A 21,941-nucleotide genomic window follows, 5' to 3' on the forward strand; every position below is an offset into this window, starting at 1 on the left:
TTATTGTAGGATTAGCTATCAATTGAAACAAAATTTCAGTCACCCAAATCTTATTAAAAAATCAACAAATCCTAAATACAAAAAATTTACTCTTTAGAATCAACAAAAATTTTAAAGAAATATAGAAAATTAATATTTATCTTATTGCCATGACAACTTTCTTTTACTTGGTTGTCTTCTGTGTTATCTTTACTTCGTCGTTCCTAAAGTTTGTCTCCTTCCCATATTTATTAGTGTTGTAACTGGAGAAACAAGAATAATGAAAAAGATAAAAGTATAAAGAAGATCAAAGAAGAGTGTGAAAATGGAGTAAAAAAAATAAAAAACTAGAAAAATAAAGGAATAACATAAATGTAAAATAAAAAAGATAAATGTTAAACTAATTATTAGAATTTAATTGAAAAAATCAAGAAGATACATTTTTTTTTTATTATTACAACTTGCAATTTGATCAAAAAAATATTTTAATTTAAAAAAAATAAAAAAGATATATAATATCTTATATTATGTTTTTAATTAACTGTATTTATCTCTTTAAACACAAAATAAAAATATTTGATAAATTTTTATTTATTACTTTTAAATATAATACAAAAATATAAAATTATTCGAAATTGTTTTTTTTCTCTATCTTTATATTTTTGTCTTAGCTATAATATTCAAATATAACGAGGGATTATTAGAGATTACTATCAATCCAATCTATAAGTTTCAAGACTCATTTCTTTTTTTTTTTCTTGTTCTAAAAATATATTAGAAGGATAAACATAAAGCCATTGAGGTCTGAGGATGGCACACCCGCTTACCTTTAAGATTTGAAGTGATAATCTTTAACTCATTGTTAAATTCTCACTAAATAAAAAGCGATGTATTTTTTATTAATTAGATAAATTTTAATTTTTAATTTTTTATATTTTAAATTAATAGTTTACATTTAAAATATATAATTTAAAATTATAGTTTAAAATTTAAAATTTAGAGTTTATAATTTAAACTTTAAAGTTCAATAAACATTGTCTTTTTTATTTTTTTCTGAAGTGCACTAATATTTGTCATAATTCTTTACGATCTATTTTTGGAGAATTTTTTAGGATTTAAATTTTTTAATTACAGATAAAATCATGTTATTAGCTACTATTACTATTATTAAGGGAAATTTCATAAAACTTTTGTTTTTTAATTTCCATATTTTCTTTTTAAATTTACGTGCACTAAAATTGAACAATTTTTTTTAAATGTAAAAAATGGAGTTTTGGTATGGTTATGTATATAACACCGCACACACTTGGCAAAAGTTCGGACCAATTGGTCAAAGTATTAAATTAATAAAATAATGGAGTCTAGGTATGGATATGGAGAGAACACCTCACACTTCCCATAATGTTGGATAGTACCTGTTCTAAATTTGTAACTTTTATTTTGTGTAAAGAATTGTTGGTGCTGCTGACAGAAGTAATGGGAAAGTTTTATTTTCTCTTATAATAATAATAATAAAAAATAGCTAGATAGTGTCCTAATTGATTGATAAAGAGAATGACAATGAAATGTTTTAGGGTTTTTTTTTTTCAGCGTATTAATAAATATTCATTTTGTTTAGATAAAAAAAGCAGACTTGTATTCTAATTAATAAATACTCATCAATTATATTTTTTGGATAATATATGTTTTTTTATTCTTAAATTTTATTAAAATTTTTAAAAATATTTTTAAATTTTATTTTATTTTAATTTTGTTTATAAAATTTTTAATTTGTATCAAATTAAATATATTTGTGACAGCTAATTTTTTACAAAATTTAAGACCAATAATCTAGTGATAATGTATGATAATTATATCTGAGAGTCCTACTATACATTTAAACAATTTTACATATAAATTCATCCAAATCATTTACCTTACTCCGCGGAATTTCGTTGTCTTCTTCTTCTTTCTCCTCCTCCTTCTCTTTTTGCTGCTTCTTCTTATCCTACTCCTTTTTTTTTTATCTTTTTTTTAATATCGTCATCGTCACTACCACCATGTTACTACATCTATCTCCTCCTCCTCATTCTCCTCCTACTCTTGTTTCTTTTTTATTTGAATTTATTTGATCTCCTTCTTCTTTTTCTTCTTTCTCCTTCATCATTATTATCGTCATCACCAACAATACTAATATTTTGCTAACATCTTTATTGATTCTGATTCTCAGTGGTAATCAAATAAATCGAAAATATTATTAAAACGAAACCATTATATAATACTAAATGAACAGAAAATGGTTCATTATATAAATTCGAATTTAGAAACACCTGCGTCTCGAATGAACCAAAAATATTATCAAAACGAAACCATTGTATAATACAAAATGAACCGAAATTGTCCATTATATAAATTCGAATTCGATGATAACGATAATGATGATACATATTAGAAGAAGACAATGACGATAATGATGATGATTATGATGATGATGGAGGAGGAGAAGAATGAAAAAGAAGGAGGAGACGAAATTTTAGTAGGTGGGGGAGGAGGAAGAGGAAGAGGTGTTGTTGGTGGCGACGGTAACGAAATTGAAAAATAATAAAGAAAAATAAGCGCAAAGGAAAAGAAAATGAGAAAAAGAAACACATAACTCAAATCACTTGGATGAATTTTGATGTAAAATTACTTGGATGTGAAGAATTACTCTATATCTAATTTGTTTGTATCGAAGATTATTCTTATAAAATTATTGCTAAATTGGTTCTAAATTTTTTAAAAAATTAGTTTGTTAAAGATATATTTAATACAATTTAAAAATTGTTAGAACAAAATTAAAATAAAATAAAATTTATTTTTTTTTAATTTTAAACAAATTTTAAAGATAAAAAATATATTTTATTTTATTTTTTATGGGTATAAAAAATATTGAGGACAAGAATTATTTGTAAATAATATTTTAGAGAAGCGATGAAAGTCAAATATCGAACGTTCTAATTAATAAGCATGGTTAATTTTGTTAAGTATTGAGAACTCCATCTCTATTTATTATTTTTCCCTATTGATTATGAACACAATATTTATTCTTACTTGTATGGAGTGAGCAAAACCTACCCAATGCATGTATCTCTCTCAGGCGTGGGTCTTGGAATGATTCCAACCTAATTTAATTTACTCATACTTGATTCATCAATTCAACATGACTGGTTGGTACACCTTCTAATTAAAAGAAAATCTAGTTGAAATTTTTTTAATTAATCCAATACACCTTTACCTTGGAATAAATCTCTCCTAATCTTGTGCCTTTACTATTAAATTTTCTAGATAGAATTAACTTTTGCTACATATGATTTACTATTTCAATCCATAATTAACTCGGTTTAAAAATTAGGAACCACTTCCATAAAAACACTAAATATATTTTTATTTGAAGATGTTTACATGTGTTACATATTATTGGATATTTTTATTAAATCGGTTAATAATTTATTTTTTAATAAACCAGAATAAAATCGGTTTATTATAGCAACAATAATAAATCCAATTATCCACACTATAATTATTAGACCCGATTTGATCTGATCAATTTACACAACCTAAATCGAATCATGTTTAAATTTTTTTATAAAAAGACAAAAATATCCCTAATTTTTATTTAAAAAAAACAATAAAAATCATGATCTAGTGGGTTATGTAAATTGGTTGGTTCGATCGGATCTGATAACATTTGAGTTTATTGTTATTGTTATAAAAAAATTGGTTTTATTTTAGTTTGTTAAGAAATTTAAAAATAATCGGTTCATTAATATGTCCAATAATAATACGATACATAAGTATTTTTACAAAAAGATGTTTTACGCGTTTTTATGGAACATCCCCTAAAAATTAAGTTATTAGATCACTGATTTAGCAAATTAATAGTTAAGTTACAAAACATGGATTTCTGACATGACCTAATTTACAAAATTGGTAAAATAACTAATTTTCATTAAAATTGGTTGAGTGGAATTGGATAACTAATTTTAGTGCTATTAAATAAATAGAAAAAGATTTTTTTAATAAAAATTATGATTTTTATTTTTTAATTTTTTGATAAATTTTCAGTAGTAAAAATAAATCAATAAAAAATAAAAAATAGCTTTCCTGATAAAATATATTTTATATTTTTTTAAAAGATCTTTTTTTTAAATAATATTTTTTATAATAAATAAATAAATAAATACTTTTATATTATTGTATTTAAATATAATTAATAAATAAAATTTTTTTACATAAAATATATAAATATAAAATTATTTTTATTTTTCTATTTTTTAAAATAATTCAAAAAAATATTCTCTTAAAAATTCAACCATACAATCCCTTAATATAACTCCAAGTCTCCATCGGATTTCAACTAATAACTGGATTAAAATGACTAACAGAATTAGTTATTTTCCGGTCTAATCAGTGGAATCGAACCGATGGGTCAAATTGTTTGAAGGAACATACAAGTTGTCTGCATGAACACATCCAGATCATATAGAAGGCATATAGTACATAAACAACTGTCACAAAAAAGGACAAAGTTATTTAGAACTGTTTCAAAATTAATTTTATCATATAATTTCACATATTTGGACCCTACAACACAATCGTGCAATGAAGCTTGTCAGGGTATGGCAGAAGCAGTTACAATCAAACCATTTTAACAATTTTTAGTTTCTCTAATAATTTTAAAAACTTTTGTGACCTATAAATAATTTACCGAAATTCTTGGATATACTTTATGATTATATGCTGCTAGAATACACTTTTTATTTTTATATTGGATTTAGAATGATATTTTTTTGAATTATAAATTATTAGAATGTTAATTTCAAATGTAATACCATTTAATTTGGAATAAACAAATTAGATTTTATAATTTTTGAGAAGTATACAAATTATACTATCTAATTTTTGAAATCGGACCGTCTCATTTTTTATTAAAAAAGATTTAAAAAAATTTATGATACATAAATTGAATTTGTAGCTTTCAGTTTATATACTTTCTGCAATTTTAAAAAAATACCAAAAAAATTAGCCGCTAGAATAATTTAAAAAGTTAAAATCAAAATAATACATGTGGCCATATAGATTTTTAATTATTGTTCATCTAGAGATATTCAATGATGACAAAAAGTGATGACTACTACTATAATTATTTTGAAACATTATTGAGATTCAATGATGACAAATAATACATAGCTATAGATTTTCTCAACAAGATGTTTGTCATATACACAAAATTTGAATTCACAACCTCGTATTTAAAGGAATTAACCATATACTATATATGGGAATTACAAAAATTTCAACTTATAAATTTTTATTCCTAAAATATTTTATATATTCATAAAAAGAATATTTTGAATTTTTTAAAATTTGAATCCAAAATTCTTTAATAATAATAATGTAAGTGTTTATTATCTTGACTAATCACATATTTATTGTTATTACCTAAAATAAAAAATAACATATACACAGAAAAAAACCAGCAGATTAATTATTATTTATTTGTGTATAAATATATATATAATTTAATTTATTTTTAATATATTTATATTTTAATGTATTTTTTATACTGATAACTAATTTTGATGTATATTTAACACGATTAATTTATAATAATTATGTTAGTATTTTGTTGGTTCTTAGAAAAAAATCTAACAATTTTTTTTGTGTTGTCTACTCAATTAAATGGGAAATAAAGTCTAAAATCTTGTCACTATTTTTTATTTTCCTATTTTTTTTCAACAGATTAAACAATTATATAAATAATGCATGGCAACAAACTAAATAATAGATTTGTGTCGGCTTCATTAGTTATGTTCTATAGTCCCCCCCAAGGTGTTGCTGTAAGTTGTCCTTGCAATAATATCAATTATAAATAGTAGTTGCATCATAATAAATTAATAATGATGGTGGAACCTTGGTATTCCCACTCTTCACCATCTCTGTAAAAAAAATAGAAATGTAATTTTAATATATTAATAGTGTAAAATATTTTACACATTAAGTTGTACAATTATATTTGTTATTTTAGATTATCATTTACATGATCAATGTCAAAGATAATTATTTTTACTGATGTCATATTACATCATATAATTAGATATACGTGTAAAATTATTTTATATTAACTGTGCATTAAAATTAAATACTTAAAAAAAAGGTGTATATATGTATATTTTTTTTCATTTGTATTGATTTTTATTAAAGAAAAATAAATGTAAAAAGAAGTGTTAAGAAATTTATCAATATATAACATTATTTTTTTAACTTAATATAGTTTTTATAACAACTTTATATAATTAGAAATTTTACAGTATATAAATTCTAATAAATTAGAGAAATTTCTTAATTAGTATAACCTAATGACACTGAATGAGCTTTAATGCTTTATTGCTATATATAGAATTATAGAAACTTGGATGGTCAGAAACCCTAAGGTGTGAAATTTATTAGTGTATATATCATCATAGATAAATAAATAAATAAACAAATAATGCAACTAGATATTATTTAAATATTATCCTTTATTTAGTCTTTTAGAAGAAGAAAAAAGCACAAAACAAATAAGTTTTTTGATTTTTTAAATAATTGATACGTAAAAATAGATATTTAAATTACTTAAATAATAATAAATTTTTTAAAAAACTGAATAAATTTTAAAAAACAAATAACATTTTTAATAAATAAATAAAAAAACTTCTTTATGAATATGTATTTTCACATATTATCTCACTGCTCATTTCATATTAAAAAAAGAATTTATTTTAAATAAGAAAATTTTATGTTCTCAACATATAATTCACACTACTTATTAATTATTTTATATATAAGAATATATATATATAGGACTTAAATTCGCAATAGGCAAGGCTGCAATGTGCTTTCGCTATCATGTGAAAAATTTCACTGCGAATAATAATAATATCACATAAATTTAAGTAAATATAATAAAAATCAACCCCTGAAGATATCATCATCATGTGATAAAATTTAAAGATTTTGAGTCTATATTATATCATATTTACCACAGAAAAATTATTCAGTGACCTAAAAGTATATATAAAGAAACTAAGGTCACGTGAAGGTGAAGCAACCCATTTAGGGTGGACCAAGTCACTATAAATGTTTTTTAAAATGCAGTAAATTGCATTATTATTGCATTGAATTATATGTTGCATGCTACCATAAACAAACAAACAAAAAGGGTGAATTCTAATTGAAGCAGAAAATAGTATGATTTTAGAGAGACTCCTATATTTTTATTAGCATCTGAATAAATTCTGTTAATTTAAAAACAATATTTCACTGTCGCTTTTTTTATTTATTGGTTATGATCATATTTTTCATGAAACTATCTTATTATGTGTATATTAAAATTAATCACTAAAATTAATTTTCAGATCGTATAATATATATTAGAATATAAACTATACATAAAAATAATTAAATTATATATGTATTTATATATAAATAATAGTAACTGAATTTAATAACTGATTTTAGTGTATATAGTTTTTTTTTCATGATAATAAATAATACTGAATACTATTCTTGAAGGATACTTAATTTTATATATAATTACATATATCTACTTTTAGTAGTTTTAAATTAAATTTTATTATTTTGTTTCTTTCTGTTATTTGTCACTTTGATCGAATAAATAATTATTAAAAATTTAAAATTAAGAGTAATTAATATAAAAAATCAATAATAAAAATCTTTAGTCAATGTAGAAAATGATAGTTGAATAATTTGAAATACTTTTATGTATTTGGAATAATTACTAATTTAACAATAATACCATAAAAACTGAAAATTGACAGATATTATAAGATAAAATAAAATATAAAAGGTAAGAAATAAATAAAATAAATAATGATTAATTTAAAAATTTACTAAAATATATTTTAAAAATACCCAATAAATTTTCTCATAAACAACAATAAAATAAAGAGAGTTATGAACAAAAAGAACCAGAAGAAGCGCATGCACTACTCTCTTAAATTGGCAGCACTTTCAACCTTTCTGCAAATGCAATCAAAACTTTACCAATGAGAATGCAGCAATTTAGAAAAACGATGATATAACAGATTCTGTCTTCTAGTCCTAGATATCCAAAAAATTTACCTAAAAGTTGGTAAAGGAAAGATTTGTACTATTAGAAATTTTTTTTTTTTTTAGGGTACTAAATTTTTCTATAGACACATCCTAGTGGCTAGTGGCACTCTTTTTGAAATTCACTGAGAAAACTGATTAAGGAGTTAAAAAGATATATATTCAAATTTCAATATATACTTGATTAAGGTGATAATTACTTTAATTTTTTAGTTGAGATCTTAAAGTGGATTTTTTTCTAAAAAAAGGTCTTGTTGAAATGTTTTTACTTTTTACCTTCTTAGTGATGCTCCATGTAAGTAAGATTGAATTAGTCAAATTATTGATAAAAAAAATATAATATGATTAATTTAAATGAAAGAAAAACTCATGATATGAACTTTTTTTTAATTTTTTTAATTTTTGGTATTGGAATTTGAAAGGCAGCCTCTGATTCCATTCTCACATTCAATAGTGATTGGTCATTTGGTTGGAGCTATATAGTAAATGTTAGGCCTTACATAAATTCATGAAATCAAAAGAAAACAGCTCCTATATGTGAATTATGAAAACACTATCATTTTGGAAAAGAAATCATTCTTCAATTCTACTTAGTAGGGTCACCTCCCTAAACAGTTCAAAATTATTACTTGTGCTAGGTTTCATGGTTATTCTATATAGTAAGTAAACAATACTTAAATGTTAAGATTTAAGATCTTGATCCCGTTTATTATCTATCTTTAACTTTATTTTTTATGTGGGAAAATATATAATATTACTCTTCACATAAATTTTATAATTTTAGAAAGGTCAGAAATGACGAATTATTTTGGTGTCAAATTTATTTAAATTTTCTTTTAAGATAAATTTTAATATTTTAAATGATTTATTTTCATATTATTTAAATTAAATATTAGCTTTTACTTTTATTTAGTAAATTAAACACCAAATTTTAAGCATATAATATAATATACTTATAGAAACATACAAAATTTGTACTATTATTTTTTTTAAATATTTTTTAATATACATTAATAATCAAAATACAATATGCGAATAATCAATTTTTATAATAATATAATTTTTTTATAAGACGCCAAATATATATTTCTATATGTATGATAACTAATTTTTTGTGTATATATAACATAATTAGAAAAAAGTATAAAATACTTATTTTAGAATAAGTCAGTCTTATATACTAATTTTTAACTTTAAATATATTAATTAACACACATTAATTTTTTTTAAATTACATAATTCTAGAAGAAGAAAAATGGGTTACATTGTTTTGACAAAATTCCTTTTTTTAGTAAATTTTGAAATGATTATTACAAATAAAAGATATCCTAAAATAGATATTACTTTTTGAAAAAATAAGCATTTTTCTCTCCAAACCAAACACACACAAACCAAACCTTTTGATTCATTAAAGAGACAAAATCATTACAATAAGTTAAAATTAAACAAGTCACTACTTACATGTCATAACCACCCTTTGATTTTTTGTTTTTCACTTGCAATGTAAAATTCTAAATTCTACACCCTTTTCAAGAACACCATCACTTAGTAGTTATCTTTCTTTGGACCCTTCTATTTAATCCAACCATGACAGTTAGGAAAAAATTCCAATATATTGTTAAGAATAAGAAACTAAGAATCACATTCCAACCATTTCATTCTTCTTCTTCTTCTTTCTTCCTCTTGCAATCTCCGCCTATTACTCTTCTTGTAACAATTTCATTGTTCATTGTTAATTGTTCAGTGTTCACTCCTCCTTCATTCTTGTTCTTGTAACTAACAATAATGGGGTTGTTCAAAGCTAAAGGAACTGTTTACAAGGCAGTGAAAGATGTGGACTTGGGTCCTTATAGCACTGAACACTATCTCCAAGCCAATGTCAAAGGTTTTCATTCATTGCTCTTGAAATTTTTCATTGAATTCTTGTTAGTTGTTGTTACCAATTTGGTTCTGTTTCTTAACTGTTACTTAAACTCTGTTCCTTTTTATCTGTTAATGTTAAATTGAGTGACAGTGACAGATAGAAAGAAAGTGATTTAAATTTTTGCTATTTTTCACTTCTTCTGTTTCTGATTATCTGTCACTTTGAAAATTCGGTATGTTTTTGGATCGAATTTTCGCAATGATGGATGAAAAAGTCAGAATCTTGGGTTGTAAGTAAGCCTTGATCTTGTTTTCGATTCGCAGCGCCACGAATGACTGGGATTTTGATCAAGATTTTCATTGCTATCTTGGAATGTCCCATACTTGGGACCTTGCTATTGTACATATTGAAAGGAAACAATCTCATTCATGATGTATGTTCTTTCCTCTTTCCTCCATCATCATTTATTACAATAATAGCATGCTTTTGTTCTTAATCTTTTCCTTAATTTTGTTCAGCTTGTTACAAATGTGGATTTACAAGAGTCACCTCTCTTTGTTCCTTTACATGATTTTGAAGGTTTGTTACTTTATTTGTACTGAATTTAGTTTCATTTCTTGAAGTTGTTGAAAGGATTTTTCTGATTTCAATTATGATCTTACAGATAGGAAAGAGAAAGAAGTGAAATGCATAGATTCAAGTTCATCTCCACCAGAGAAAGTTCAACTTGCAATTGATTGCTTGCCTAAATCTTCTTCTGAAGAACAAAATTCATTCAGTAGATGGACAATAATGGATTATTACAAAGCCTATAGCTCAGGAAACACAACACCATCAATGGTATTTCGTCTTTCGCTATATACTCGATTCGTTTTCTTTTATCTGTCACTGTCATTTTGATCTCTTTAAATGAATAGGTTGCTGAAAAATTTATAGCTGCCGTTAATGAATCTGTGAAACCTCCACTCCAAATGGGATTCTTTATTGACTACAACACTGATGATATATTGAGACAAGCAAATGAATCAACTCTTAGGCATAAAGCAGGTATTTTAGAATTTCAACTTGGTAATAGTACTAACTAGTATATAATTTGTGTATTATAATGATTTTGATGCATACTATACTATATACTTTTCAGGGGAACCTATATCTGTGTTAGATGGAGTACCTGTTGCTATAAAAGATGAAATAGATTGTTTGCCATATCCAACAACAGGTATAAAAAAGTGTTATGATATTTTCTTTAAGGTTTTGTTACTTAAGCATCTAAAAGATGGTGTTTTTACAAGGGGGAACAAAGTGGCTGCACAAAGAAAGGCCATGTGAAGACGATGCTTGCTGCGTTAAGCGTCTGAGATTATGCGGCGCAATCATTGTTGGGAAGACTAATATGCATGAACTTGGATCTGGAACTAGTGGGATTAATCCACATTATGGGTAAGTGCACACCATGTGTTTGTTAAAATTTTTAAACTGAATTGGTTGGTGACAGGAACATGTTTTGTGTATTTGGTTCTATGTAGGCCTGCTAGGAACCCTTATGATAAGAATAAGATTGCAGGAGGTTCTTCAAGTGGTTCTGCTGCTGTGGTTTCTGCAGGATTGTGCCCTGTTGCCCTTGGGGTTGATGGTGGAGGTACTTGATTGAACATTTTTTTGTATAATATAGGAACTTGATTGCAAATTTCCAAATTATAAGAACTTAATTAAAAATTGAATGAAACTATAGAGATTTATACTGTAAATATAGCATGGAAGACCAAAGAAACTAGGATTCATTATTGACTAGTAGCATGGATATGAGCTTTTATAGGGCATTGGGCCATCTTTGCTTACTGATTCCATTTAGTGGGATAAGGCTTAGTTGTGGTTATCCTACCTAGTATCTGCTTCACTCCGAAGTGATACATATGAATTTATTAAGCAACTCTTATCTCTTTGTGAATGGATAGTTTGTTATAGTACATATTAAACCAAAATTTGGTGAATTACTATGATAGTTTACTTCACACTTGTTCAGGATCTGTAAGGATGCCAGCAGCTCTTTGTGGTGTTGTTGGTCTGAAACCGACTTTTGCTCGCATACCTCATGCCGGGTGTGTATTCATCTTGTGTTATCATGTGTTACTGAAAGGATTGTATTGATTTAAAGGACTAATCTTACTGCTACATTCAGAGTTCTACCTCTAAACTGGACAGTTGGCATGGTTGGGATACTGGCAGGCACAGTTGAGGATGCAATGATTGTGTTAGTAATGGTTTCTGTGATCATTATTTTCATTTGTTTGAAAAATTTTATTTTCCATGTTTTATCATTGGTTTTAATGATTCTTGTGCTCTACTGTTTGTAGTTATGCAGCTATCAGTGGTGAAATTCCATCCGAAAAGCCGTCTGGTACACCAGTAAGAACTTGTCTTGCCTAATCTGATTTTGATAATTGATTAAACCTTTTCTAAGTGGATTCTCTTCTTTAATCTCTTTGAATTTGTTAAACCATTGTGTAATACTTCAGTCCAAGATAAACCTCCCACTGCTGAGCATGACAAAGTCTTTATCAGGCATAAAGTTGGCAAAATATGGAAAGGTTGGAACTTTTTTTTGCTTAAAATATATGCATTATTCATTCCTATGTTTAGAAAAATAATTAGTTTGTTCTAACATTATATATGTTCATTATGACCACTAATTCCATCAATTAGTGGTTTGATGATTGCAGTGATGATGTCAAATTATGTTGCTCGCAAGCTTTGCTCAAACTCCAGAATCATTATAATTGGAAGGTACTTCAAAGCAATGCTTTTGAATGTTGGGTGATTTTGAAAGAATCTGTTGAAAAACAGCATAGACAGCTAAAATTTTCATTTTCAAACATACAAGACTCTAGATGTCACCATACCAGAGATAGAAGTGATGCGCCTCGCACATTACACGACGATTGGATCCGAATGCTCCGCTTCACTTGGTTCCTTGAGAGAAAAGTATGCCATCTTATAAACTCTTTGCCTTCCTTATATTGAGTGAATATGATTGCTGACACCACCAAATTACTACCTAAAAAGGAATATTGCAGAATTTGGAGGGGATGCAAGGGTAGCACTAAGCATCTATAGCTCCTTCAGCAGCTTGGAGTATCTTAATGCTCAAAGGATCAGGTAAGATATGGCTAGTTTCACTTATAACTAAGTGATCAAGCTCAGAAATTTAGGTAATGGTAGTGAACTTATAATTAAGTGAAGGACTTAATGTTCAAATATTCCATCAAAGATTTAACAGGACAGTGACCTGGTCATTGAAAAAATCTTTTTATGGATCAGACTGATTTCTAAGTATAAACATAAGAAAATCCGCGATGCTGTCGTGACTTATAAGCGACGAATTCAAAATGAGACTAAAATATTTTGGCCAACATGAACAGGAACCGGCAGTTGCAACTTCACATGAAAATATTTGCTGAGGCTGATGTGATTGTGTCACCAACAACAGGGTTTGAATATCTTTCTCAAACTTCACAATGCATAGCAGTTTGTTCATAAATCATAACTAAGTAACACATTTGTGTGTGTTTGTAACAGTGTGACTGCATATTCAATTCAAGATGATGCCCTCAAAACTGGTGAACTTGATTACATCAATGGAGGTACATAAGAAATTCATTTGTTAAATGACATTTAAGCCCTGCATGTTACACATAAATTGTACTAACTACTAAGCACTCAAATATCATCAGCTGCACTTGTTCGTTATTCCATAGCTGGAAACTTTCTTGGACTTCCAGCAGTCACTGTTCCGGTATGATTATAATTCTCCTTTACTAAGTCACATAGCATAGGGTACTTCTTCTAGAATGTGTAACAACTTAAATTTCAATACTTTAGGTGATATTGGCCTAACTGTATGCTATGTTATGTACATTTGTGAAACACATTTCATAGGTTGGATATGATAAATTGGGGTTACCTATTGGTCTTCAGTTTATTGGAAGGCCTTACTCTGAAGCAACATTGATCCATTTGGCATTTGCTATGCAGGTAAACTTTCTTTTAAGAGGATTGTTCATCAGAGTATATATATATATATATGTTGTAGTATATGAAATATAATCTAATTTAATAGATTTGATATGATTGTTGTGATGATATCAGGCCATCTGCTTGTACAAAAAGCCAGGGCAATACTATGATTTGCTTAGAAGATAATTAATAAAAGGGAAGGAATATCAGAAGAAACAACTGTTTTTCCAAGAAAAAGGAGAGCCTTGTTGTCTTCTTGTATGTCCTATGGAGATTCTTTTTCCCTTTGTTTCATATTGTTTCTATTGTTGTCCATGTTATTTATGTAAAAGGGAATCAATCATCTATTCCATGTGAAGAGAAACTAAAAGTTTCTCACCCTTTTTCTTCTTCTTCTTCTTCTTCTTCAGGGTATTTATATGTACCTTTATCTTCACATAATCTGTGGCCTAAAAATAAAAATAATAATAAAAAACACATAAGGAGGTTTATTAAGATTGAATTAAGCATAATAACAGCTTTGTCATGCTAAGTTATATATGTCTACCGCATTTGTAAAATTTTAATTATAAACATGTATCATATTATAATTTTGATTCTGTATTGGATATTTTCGATTTCGTTTTAATGATGTCATTTTATATACATTTTTTTCTATCTTTGTTTTTTTGGTCAAACATTTTTTTCTATCTTAATTCTACATAAATTTATTAATCAATCATATAAGTGTTATTTTAAGAGGCAAATAAAAAAAAAAAAAGATGATTATTACTTAATTTTCTTTTCATTTTAAACCACAATTTTTTTTGGGTTGGAAGGGGGATTTTAAACCTTAGTGCGTATGATATGAGTTATGACAATAACTTTGAATGTTGGGCCATCAAATCAAATTGTTTCATTCATCAAACCACTGTAATTACCATGACATAAAGCACTTGCAAAAGACCAAATTTTTTATTTCAAGGTTTGTAGTGACGAAATCAGAATACGCCATAATAACAAGGGAACTTCTATGGTGCTAATAGCAAAAATAAACATGTGACGATGTCTTTGTGTGTCACTATAGAAATGCAACGCGTGGCTATTGATCTCATTGATTGTTACCGAGTAACTAGTGAACTAAGTTTCCGTTCTTTGTTTGAAAGAAAGTCTCATTTCTTGCAGCTAGTTATTAAGTATAATTATATGTTTAATTAAATGAGGTATTTGAGCTATTAGTTAAACAAAAAAATGAATATAAAATTTATGTAGTGTACTAAAAAAAGTTACAAAAACTTATTTTATTATTTGATAAATGAGGCTAGCATATATTGGAATATAATTGTGGAAAAATTTGAATTTTATTAAATACATATAGAGTATATATATAAGACAAAATTGATTGATAATATTTATTAAATACTAACTACCTCAATTAACTAAGTTTTTTTTTTCAAAAAAAGTTAGAACTTAGAAGTGAAATTCAAATCTATAACTTCTATCTTAGTATGGAGAAATTATATCATTTGAGTTATAATTCGTTAACATTAACTAAGTTATTATTGAGTTAAATTAGGGAATCCATTTTTTAGCCAAAAAATATTTTTTATTTAAAATATTAAATATTAAATTTTAAATTTTAGAGTAAAGTATATTTTTTGTCTTTAAAATTTGCTAAACCTTTTAAAATTATACTATTTTATTTTGTTTTAGAATTTTTCGATTTACATCAAATATATCACTGATGATTAATTTGTCAAAAAACTTAAAAAACCAATTCAGCAACAATTTTACAAGAAGAACTTTTAACATAAATAAATCAGACATAGTTATTATATATTATTGATGGATTAGTCCTAAAATTTTTAAAAATTTAGTTGTAAGGAGTATATTTGATGTATATTAAAACAAAATAAAATTTAGAGGTATTTTTAAAATTTTTGACAAATTTCAAAGACAAAAAATATATTTTATTCTAAATTTTAAATTCTAAAATTTAAATTATATATCTTAAATTATAAGTATAAACTTTGTATCCTCCTTAAAACAAGAGTTAAAAAATAATTTTATAATAAAATAATTAATATTAACTATTTAAAAATTTATTTTTTATATTTATTTTTTATTATTATGTAAAAAAAAAATAATTACAACTGAATAACAAACACATTTAAAAATAGCTAATATTAAATAATCTACATAAATGAAAAGACATATATTTAAATTCAAATCTGAATAAATTAAGTCACCAAAAAAATATGAATAAATTAAATATAATATTCTAATTTTATTCTTGAACAGAGACTTTTTTTTAAACCCTAAATTTAACTTTTTTATTATAATTGTTTATTATATTATTCTAATATATAAATAACATTTTTCTAACACTACAATTTTTTCCTACTTATGATTATATTCATATTCATGTGTGTAATTTATTTATATATTATATACCATGCAGTTCAGTCATTGTTAAACAAAAAAAAAACCCTTTATTATTATTTAGTTAATTAAATAAATATTACCAACCAATTCTATCTTACATATAGATATATAGCTAATAATAAGATTCGAAATTTTTTATAATTATATTCTACTATATACGTCAACAAATAATAAAGCAAATTTTTGTAATATATTTTTGGTATAATACATGATTTTTATATTAATTTTTTTGTTACCACTACAACTTCTTATTAAATTTTTAATATGGTCCAAATATTTCATTTAGTTGGAACATAACCTACTAACTACTCCGTGTTCCGTAAGATCGTAATAATGAGTGAGATCAATAGCCACGTGTTATATTTTCAGAGAGACACATAAGGATATCATCACATGCTTATTTTTGCTATTAGCACCATAGAAGTTCCCTAATAACAAATGATCTACTAACCCTTTTATGATCGAAATAAATTCCCTTGGCTAATATGAGACCATTTGGATGAACTTTTAAAAAAAAATTAGTTATTTTTTTAAAAGATTATTTAAGAAAATAAAAATATTTTTATATTTAAATATTTTATATAAAAAAATTATTTATTAATTATATTTGAGTATAATAATATAAAAAAATTTTTTATTTATTTATTATGTAAAAATTTTTTTTAAGAATTTAAAAAAAATATAAATTATAGTTTTTCAAAAAAATTTTTTTTTTAATTTTTTTAGTATTTTATTTTTACTATTAGAAATTTGCCAAACACGATTTTTTTTCATCAAAAAAGATATTTTTCTATCAATTTAATGACACTCAAATAAGCACATGGTCTAATAGTTATCTTATTAATTGTTGAAATGATGAAGTAATAAAAGGAAGCTCAAATGTGTAAAAAAAAAAGCTCAAATATGGAATTCATGTATAATATATAATTTGAATAATTACACTTCTACTATACAAGAAATGCTTTTTTCTTATATGTAAAAATATATAAATTTGGTGTATATATATTGTGTATACATATATTGTTTATACATACATATTGAATAATTATTAAACATCATTTACAAATTACAACTCAACCTTATGTTTTTCTTTTTTCTCCACCATTCTTAGTTAATGAGTTCCTCTTTTGCTGACACTCTTACTTCTTGGGTGGAACCTACCAAAACTACTGAGATTTTTCACATTATGAACAGATTGACTACTAATTACTGAAACTGATTGTTCAGAATCTCTTTTGGGCAAACTCAAATCACTGATTTTGTTGTTGTTATTATTATTATGTAATTTCAACTTCTCAACACCATTATTTGGTGTGACAGCTTCACAAGCCAAGTCCATAGGCTTATCTGAATCAACAAGAAAATCTTCTAATGTTGCAAGGGACTTTAATTGTTGTCCAAGTGATTCAATTGTTTTCCTGCACTCAGAAAATCTACTAGCTGCCAATGCAAGCTCCTTCTCCTGCAACAACAAAAAGAAAGATTCCAAATATAAAGAGAAATGTTTTTGTATGCTTATTTCTCATTCTAGATCGAGCGAGCCGACACACACGTCTCTACCATTAGACAGGGTGCAAGGCCTATCTAATGATAAAAGAGTGTGTGTCAGCTCGGTATATAAGGAGAGAAAATGCTACAATACTCCAAACTTGAATCTTCTTATGCTACAAGCCAAGTTCCTTTTTTTCACTAACATAACTATCTTAATTCTCATCTCAAAAATATATCTGCAAGTATCATTAACTTTTGAAGTCTCAAATTTCTATCTAGTCTAAAAATTTAGCTTTCAACCAACAGTATTCATCATAGAAAACAATATGTTCTGCATAAAAAAAAAGGCTTAAATTATTGAGTTCCAATATTGTGTAAACTAGAAACTTACCTGTCTTAACTGTATCTCACTGCTAAAACCTTCGCCGTGCGGTATCTCGGCGTCTCGATTGAGTCCACCTTCATACTTCATAATCAATATCTCTTTCTCCAACTTCTCACACTTAGCCAAATTCTCCATAGACAAAGCTCTCTCTTTTTCAGACATTGCTCTCTCCTTTTCAATCTCTTCCTCTAGTTTCTCATACTTGGACAAATTCTCAGCAGACAAAGCTCTCTCTTTTACAATCTCTTCCTCCAATTTCTCATACTTGGCCAAATTCTCAGCAGACAAAGCTCTTTCTTTTTCAATCTCATCCTCCAGTTTCTCATACTTGGACAAATTCTCAGCAGACAAAGCTCTCTCTTTTTCAATCTCTTCCACCAATTTTTCATGCTTGGCCAAATTCTCAGCAGATAAAGCTCTCTCCTTTTCAATCTCTTCATCCAATGAATTTATTTTTGAAATCAATTCTTGCACCTCAGTTTCAGCAACCTTCAGTTTTGACTCAGCCATCTCATTCTTCTCTTGGCTTGCTTTTAGTTCTTCACATGCTTCTTCATGTGATTTTTTCACAAGGTCTAACTGAGTTTCAAGCTCTTCTACCTTAAACTCTGCTTCCTTTATTCGATTCTCTGACACCACGAGCTGCTTCTGGCACTCAATTAAACTTGTCTCTAACTCAAGCTTATGTGATTCCACTATCTCTAGCTTCTTTTCCAATTCAGCATTCTTTTGAACCAATGCTTCCACTCCAAATTTCATTGAACTATGCTCAACATTGGGCCGGTTCGACGAATGTCCTACAACAATAAAACCACTTCCACTTTCTGTATCTGGCATTGCAGCTAGCCTTTCCATTTCAAGGAAATCATCCATCAAATTGATCTCAGTTGAAGGTACCATAAGATTCTTTCCAGCAGAGTTTTTTAACTGCTCAACTTCTGCAATTATAGCCCACGAATCAGAATGGCTCGGCTCATGTTCGTTTGTTTCCCAAGCGCCTAATTTGCGCATATCAGTTTCAACTGCCATTAGTCTCTCTCCACTATCTGAAGTGCTATCTGTTAAAGACTCTACATAGATTGAAGAAGCAGTCATAGACCTTTGATCATTGGCAGATAAGTTTTTTCGAGCTATGGCCTTAAGTCTTCGGCACTCAGCTTCAAGCTTAGCAACCTTCTTTATACTCTCCAAATGTTGTTTGCTTGCTGCTTCAGCAGCTTGTGTACTCAAATCCCTCTCAGTTAATCTGAGTTCTAGTTCTTCGAGCCGAGAATGAAGCTCGGCTTTAAGAGTTGAATTTTCTTCCTCCACATCCTCAAGCCTCTGCTGAAGTTGAGTCTCAATCTCAGACTTCTCGGATTCCCCTCCGTACGGAGCAACTTCATTGATCTTCTTCTTCTCTTGATCTTCTCTAGCTTGTCTAAGCTGCCTCATACACTCCTTGAGTGCTCCATCAAGGTGACTAACTCGGTCTTCAAGAACCGAGTTATTCTGCTTTGCATCATCAAGTTGTTTCTTCAAACTTGACAATTGATTTTCTGCTTTCTCCCACCCTAAAGAAAATCAGAAAGCAGCACATCTTAATAGTCATTTTAGATTTTCCAAAATAGGGAGAATTATAATTTCTTGATAGACAATGAGAACAAACAAATACCTGAGACAGCTTCTTCAGCAACTTTGGCATGTTGCTGTACCAATTCTTCTTTTGTACTAATCTCTAAGAGAGCAGAAGATAATCTTTCTGTTAGAATCTTCACATCAGATATTTCTTCTTCATTTGGCTCAACCTTAGACATGACTTCTGCTGATTGATTCATTTGTGTGCCATATACCTTTAAGTCAGAAGAGAACAAGGTTACAAAAAGAAGAACTACTACTATTACTACTACTCCATTATGATCTTGTACTTGTAGCATTCTTAATTCAACTACCCTTTTGCAATAAGAATATTGTTCTATACTATTGAGTGTTAAAGCCTGAAAATGCTACAAAACTAACTACACCAACTATATAATCACACAATGATAGCACACAACTGAAAAGGTAGTACCTGATCATCAGAGAATCGTTCCGAATGAGGCGATTGTGATCCAGAGCTCTCTGTTTCGCCGGGACTTTTCTTTCGCCATAGCCAACTCCTTCTGTCCATCTACAATCTGTGCAAACCAAGGCCCTTAATTGTATCACAACACCATGAATGTCACAAAAATTCAAAACTCTTATTATGCAGGGGCAGAATCAATTGAAGAGTTGATTGGTTTGGCAAATTATGTAAGCAAAGATGAAAGTGGGAACTAACTGTTTAAGGAGAAGTAACTTGAAAAGAAGATACAAGTTTGTTATGAGTCTTTGCTTAGAATACACGTTCCAGTTCAAATTCCCATCTACCTCCATTTTTAAAAGGAGTTTATCTCTATATGGATCAATGGTCAATTCAGAAGGAATTTAAAAAAAAAGATGGAAACTTTGCAATACCCTTTTGAAAAGTACTTGTGAAATAGAAAGAGACTATTCCTTAACCCTCAAAAGACTCTATAACTAACAAACAAATCTTGCTATTTACACTACCAAACACACCCCAAATTCACGCCATGGAGGAGAGAGAAAGAGAGAGAAGGGCTTATCTATGCAAAATTGAGAATCTACATGTGTGAGAGATCTGAAACAGTAAGAGGAAATTAAACATCATGGGATGAGAATTTGAGAGAGAAGTAGTGTTATCTATCTAGAAAGTAAGAAGGTTAAGGTTGATCATTGTGTGTGATTGTGGAGAGAGAATTAAGAGTAGTAGGACCATGAAGATCAAGGTTTGTTGTGAGTGACACACAGCAAAAAGTGGATGATGATTCTCAGAAACTGGTGGTCTCCACAGAAAACAAAATGAAAGGAAGAAAGTTCACTCAACACTATTGTTTCGGGCTAAAATTTTTAGCGAAAAGTATAGGTTGACAATGAAAATATTAAATAATGTGAACAATGGATATATCAGATATTTAATGTATTAGGTGGATAATTTAGGATGTAATATATTTTTATTCTATTGGCCAATTTTAAAACTCATTGTTCACAAAAATCATTATTTACCTAATAAAATCCAATTTTTATACAAGAATAATTTTAATGTGAAAAATATTTAATCATTTTAGTGTTTTATACCATTGTGATAATAGTACAAAATGTTATTTTGTAAAAAAAAAAATTAATTATAAAAGAACAAAACGTCACTAACATTTGATTAAAAAATATTATTTTAATTATAAAACACAAAATATTAGACACGTTTTGTAAATGATTATAGCAGCGTTTAACACATAATTTAGTTCATCATAGATGATTTCACACCTAATAATATAATATAAAAAAATTTTTTTGTTTCGAGTAAACAAAAAATAAGTCTTACTTTTTATCGGAAAAATAAATAAATTTTTAGATTAATTAAAAATATAAAAATATCTCTTATTTTTAAAATATAAAATATTTAAATTTTTTTAAGAAATCGATTTGTCTCTATATAATTTGAATAAAAAAATTAAATGTTTCTTATTTTAAAAAGTTATAAATATTTTTATACTTTTAGTTAATCAATAATTAATGTGTTTTTGAATTAAAAAATAAAAAATTTATTTGTCTTTTTTTCTTTGTTTCAATGTTAAA

General features: G+C 26.9%; 2 protein-coding genes across 4 annotated transcripts; one reads left to right on the forward strand and one right to left on the reverse strand.

The window, feature by feature from the left end:
- Positions 1-9,673: 9,673 nt before the first annotated feature.
- LOC130943675 (fatty acid amide hydrolase-like) lies at positions 9,674-14,378 on the forward strand. Its single transcript, XM_057871657.1, has 20 exons — positions 9,674-9,994; positions 10,297-10,406; positions 10,492-10,552; positions 10,638-10,813; positions 10,891-11,020; positions 11,115-11,192; positions 11,266-11,413; positions 11,500-11,612; positions 11,997-12,072; positions 12,153-12,224; positions 12,328-12,379; positions 12,490-12,561; positions 12,677-12,757; positions 12,855-12,955; positions 13,037-13,129; positions 13,393-13,461; positions 13,550-13,614; positions 13,705-13,766; positions 13,910-14,005; positions 14,120-14,378. Exons 1-20 carry the CDS (start codon positions 9,895-9,897, stop codon positions 14,171-14,173), a joined length of 1,809 nt encoding a protein of 602 aa, XP_057727640.1. The 5' UTR covers positions 9,674-9,894; the 3' UTR covers positions 14,174-14,378.
- A 2,918-nt stretch (positions 14,379-17,296) lies between these two features.
- Positions 17,297-21,158, reverse strand: LOC130944633 (filament-like plant protein 3). Of its 3 annotated transcripts, none has more exons than XM_057873052.1 (5): positions 20,865-21,158; positions 20,338-20,443; positions 19,942-20,119; positions 18,294-19,840; positions 17,297-17,873 (listed from the first exon to the last, which is right to left on the reverse strand). In XM_057873052.1, exons 2-5 carry the CDS (start codon positions 20,434-20,436, stop codon positions 17,523-17,525), a joined length of 2,175 nt encoding a protein of 724 aa, XP_057729035.1. In that variant the 5' UTR covers positions 20,437-20,443; positions 20,865-21,158; the 3' UTR covers positions 17,297-17,522. The 3 variants fall into 3 exon arrangements, with proteins under 3 accessions (XP_057729035.1, XP_057729034.1, XP_057729033.1); XM_057873051.1 differs by having other exon boundaries at positions 20,587-21,158; XM_057873050.1 differs by having other exon boundaries at positions 20,338-20,946; positions 21,082-21,097.
- Positions 21,159-21,941: the final 783 nt, after the last annotated feature.

The sequence above is a fragment of the Arachis stenosperma genome, chromosome 8, assembly GCF_014773155.1.
Source record: "Arachis stenosperma cultivar V10309 chromosome 8, arast.V10309.gnm1.PFL2, whole genome shotgun sequence".
Classification (NCBI taxonomy): Eukaryota; Viridiplantae; Streptophyta; class Magnoliopsida; order Fabales; family Fabaceae; genus Arachis; species Arachis stenosperma.

Excerpts from the sequence above, each read along its gene's own strand:
- LOC130943675 (XM_057871657.1), top strand. The coding sequence starts at position 9,895 with ATGGGGTTGTTCAAAGCTAAAGGAACTGTTTACAAGGCAGTGAAAGAT. Across the intron at positions 11,021-11,114 it reads AACTCTTAGGCATAAAGCAG|GGGAACCTATATCTGTGTTA; the intron begins GTATTTTAGAAT and ends TATACTTTTCAG. Across the intron at positions 12,073-12,152 it reads GCTCGCATACCTCATGCCGG|AGTTCTACCTCTAAACTGGA; the intron begins GTGTGTATTCAT and ends TGCTACATTCAG.
- LOC130944633 (XM_057873052.1), bottom strand. The coding sequence starts at position 20,436 with ATGGACAGAAGGAGTTGGCTATGGCGAAAGAAAAGTCCCGGCGAAACA. Across the intron at positions 19,841-19,941 it reads TGCTGAAGAAGCTGTCTCAG|GGTGGGAGAAAGCAGAAAAT; the intron begins GTATTTGTTTGT and ends GATTTTCTTTAG. Across the intron at positions 17,874-18,293 it reads GTGAGATACAGTTAAGACAG|GAGAAGGAGCTTGCATTGGC; the intron begins GTAAGTTTCTAG and ends TTGTTGTTGCAG.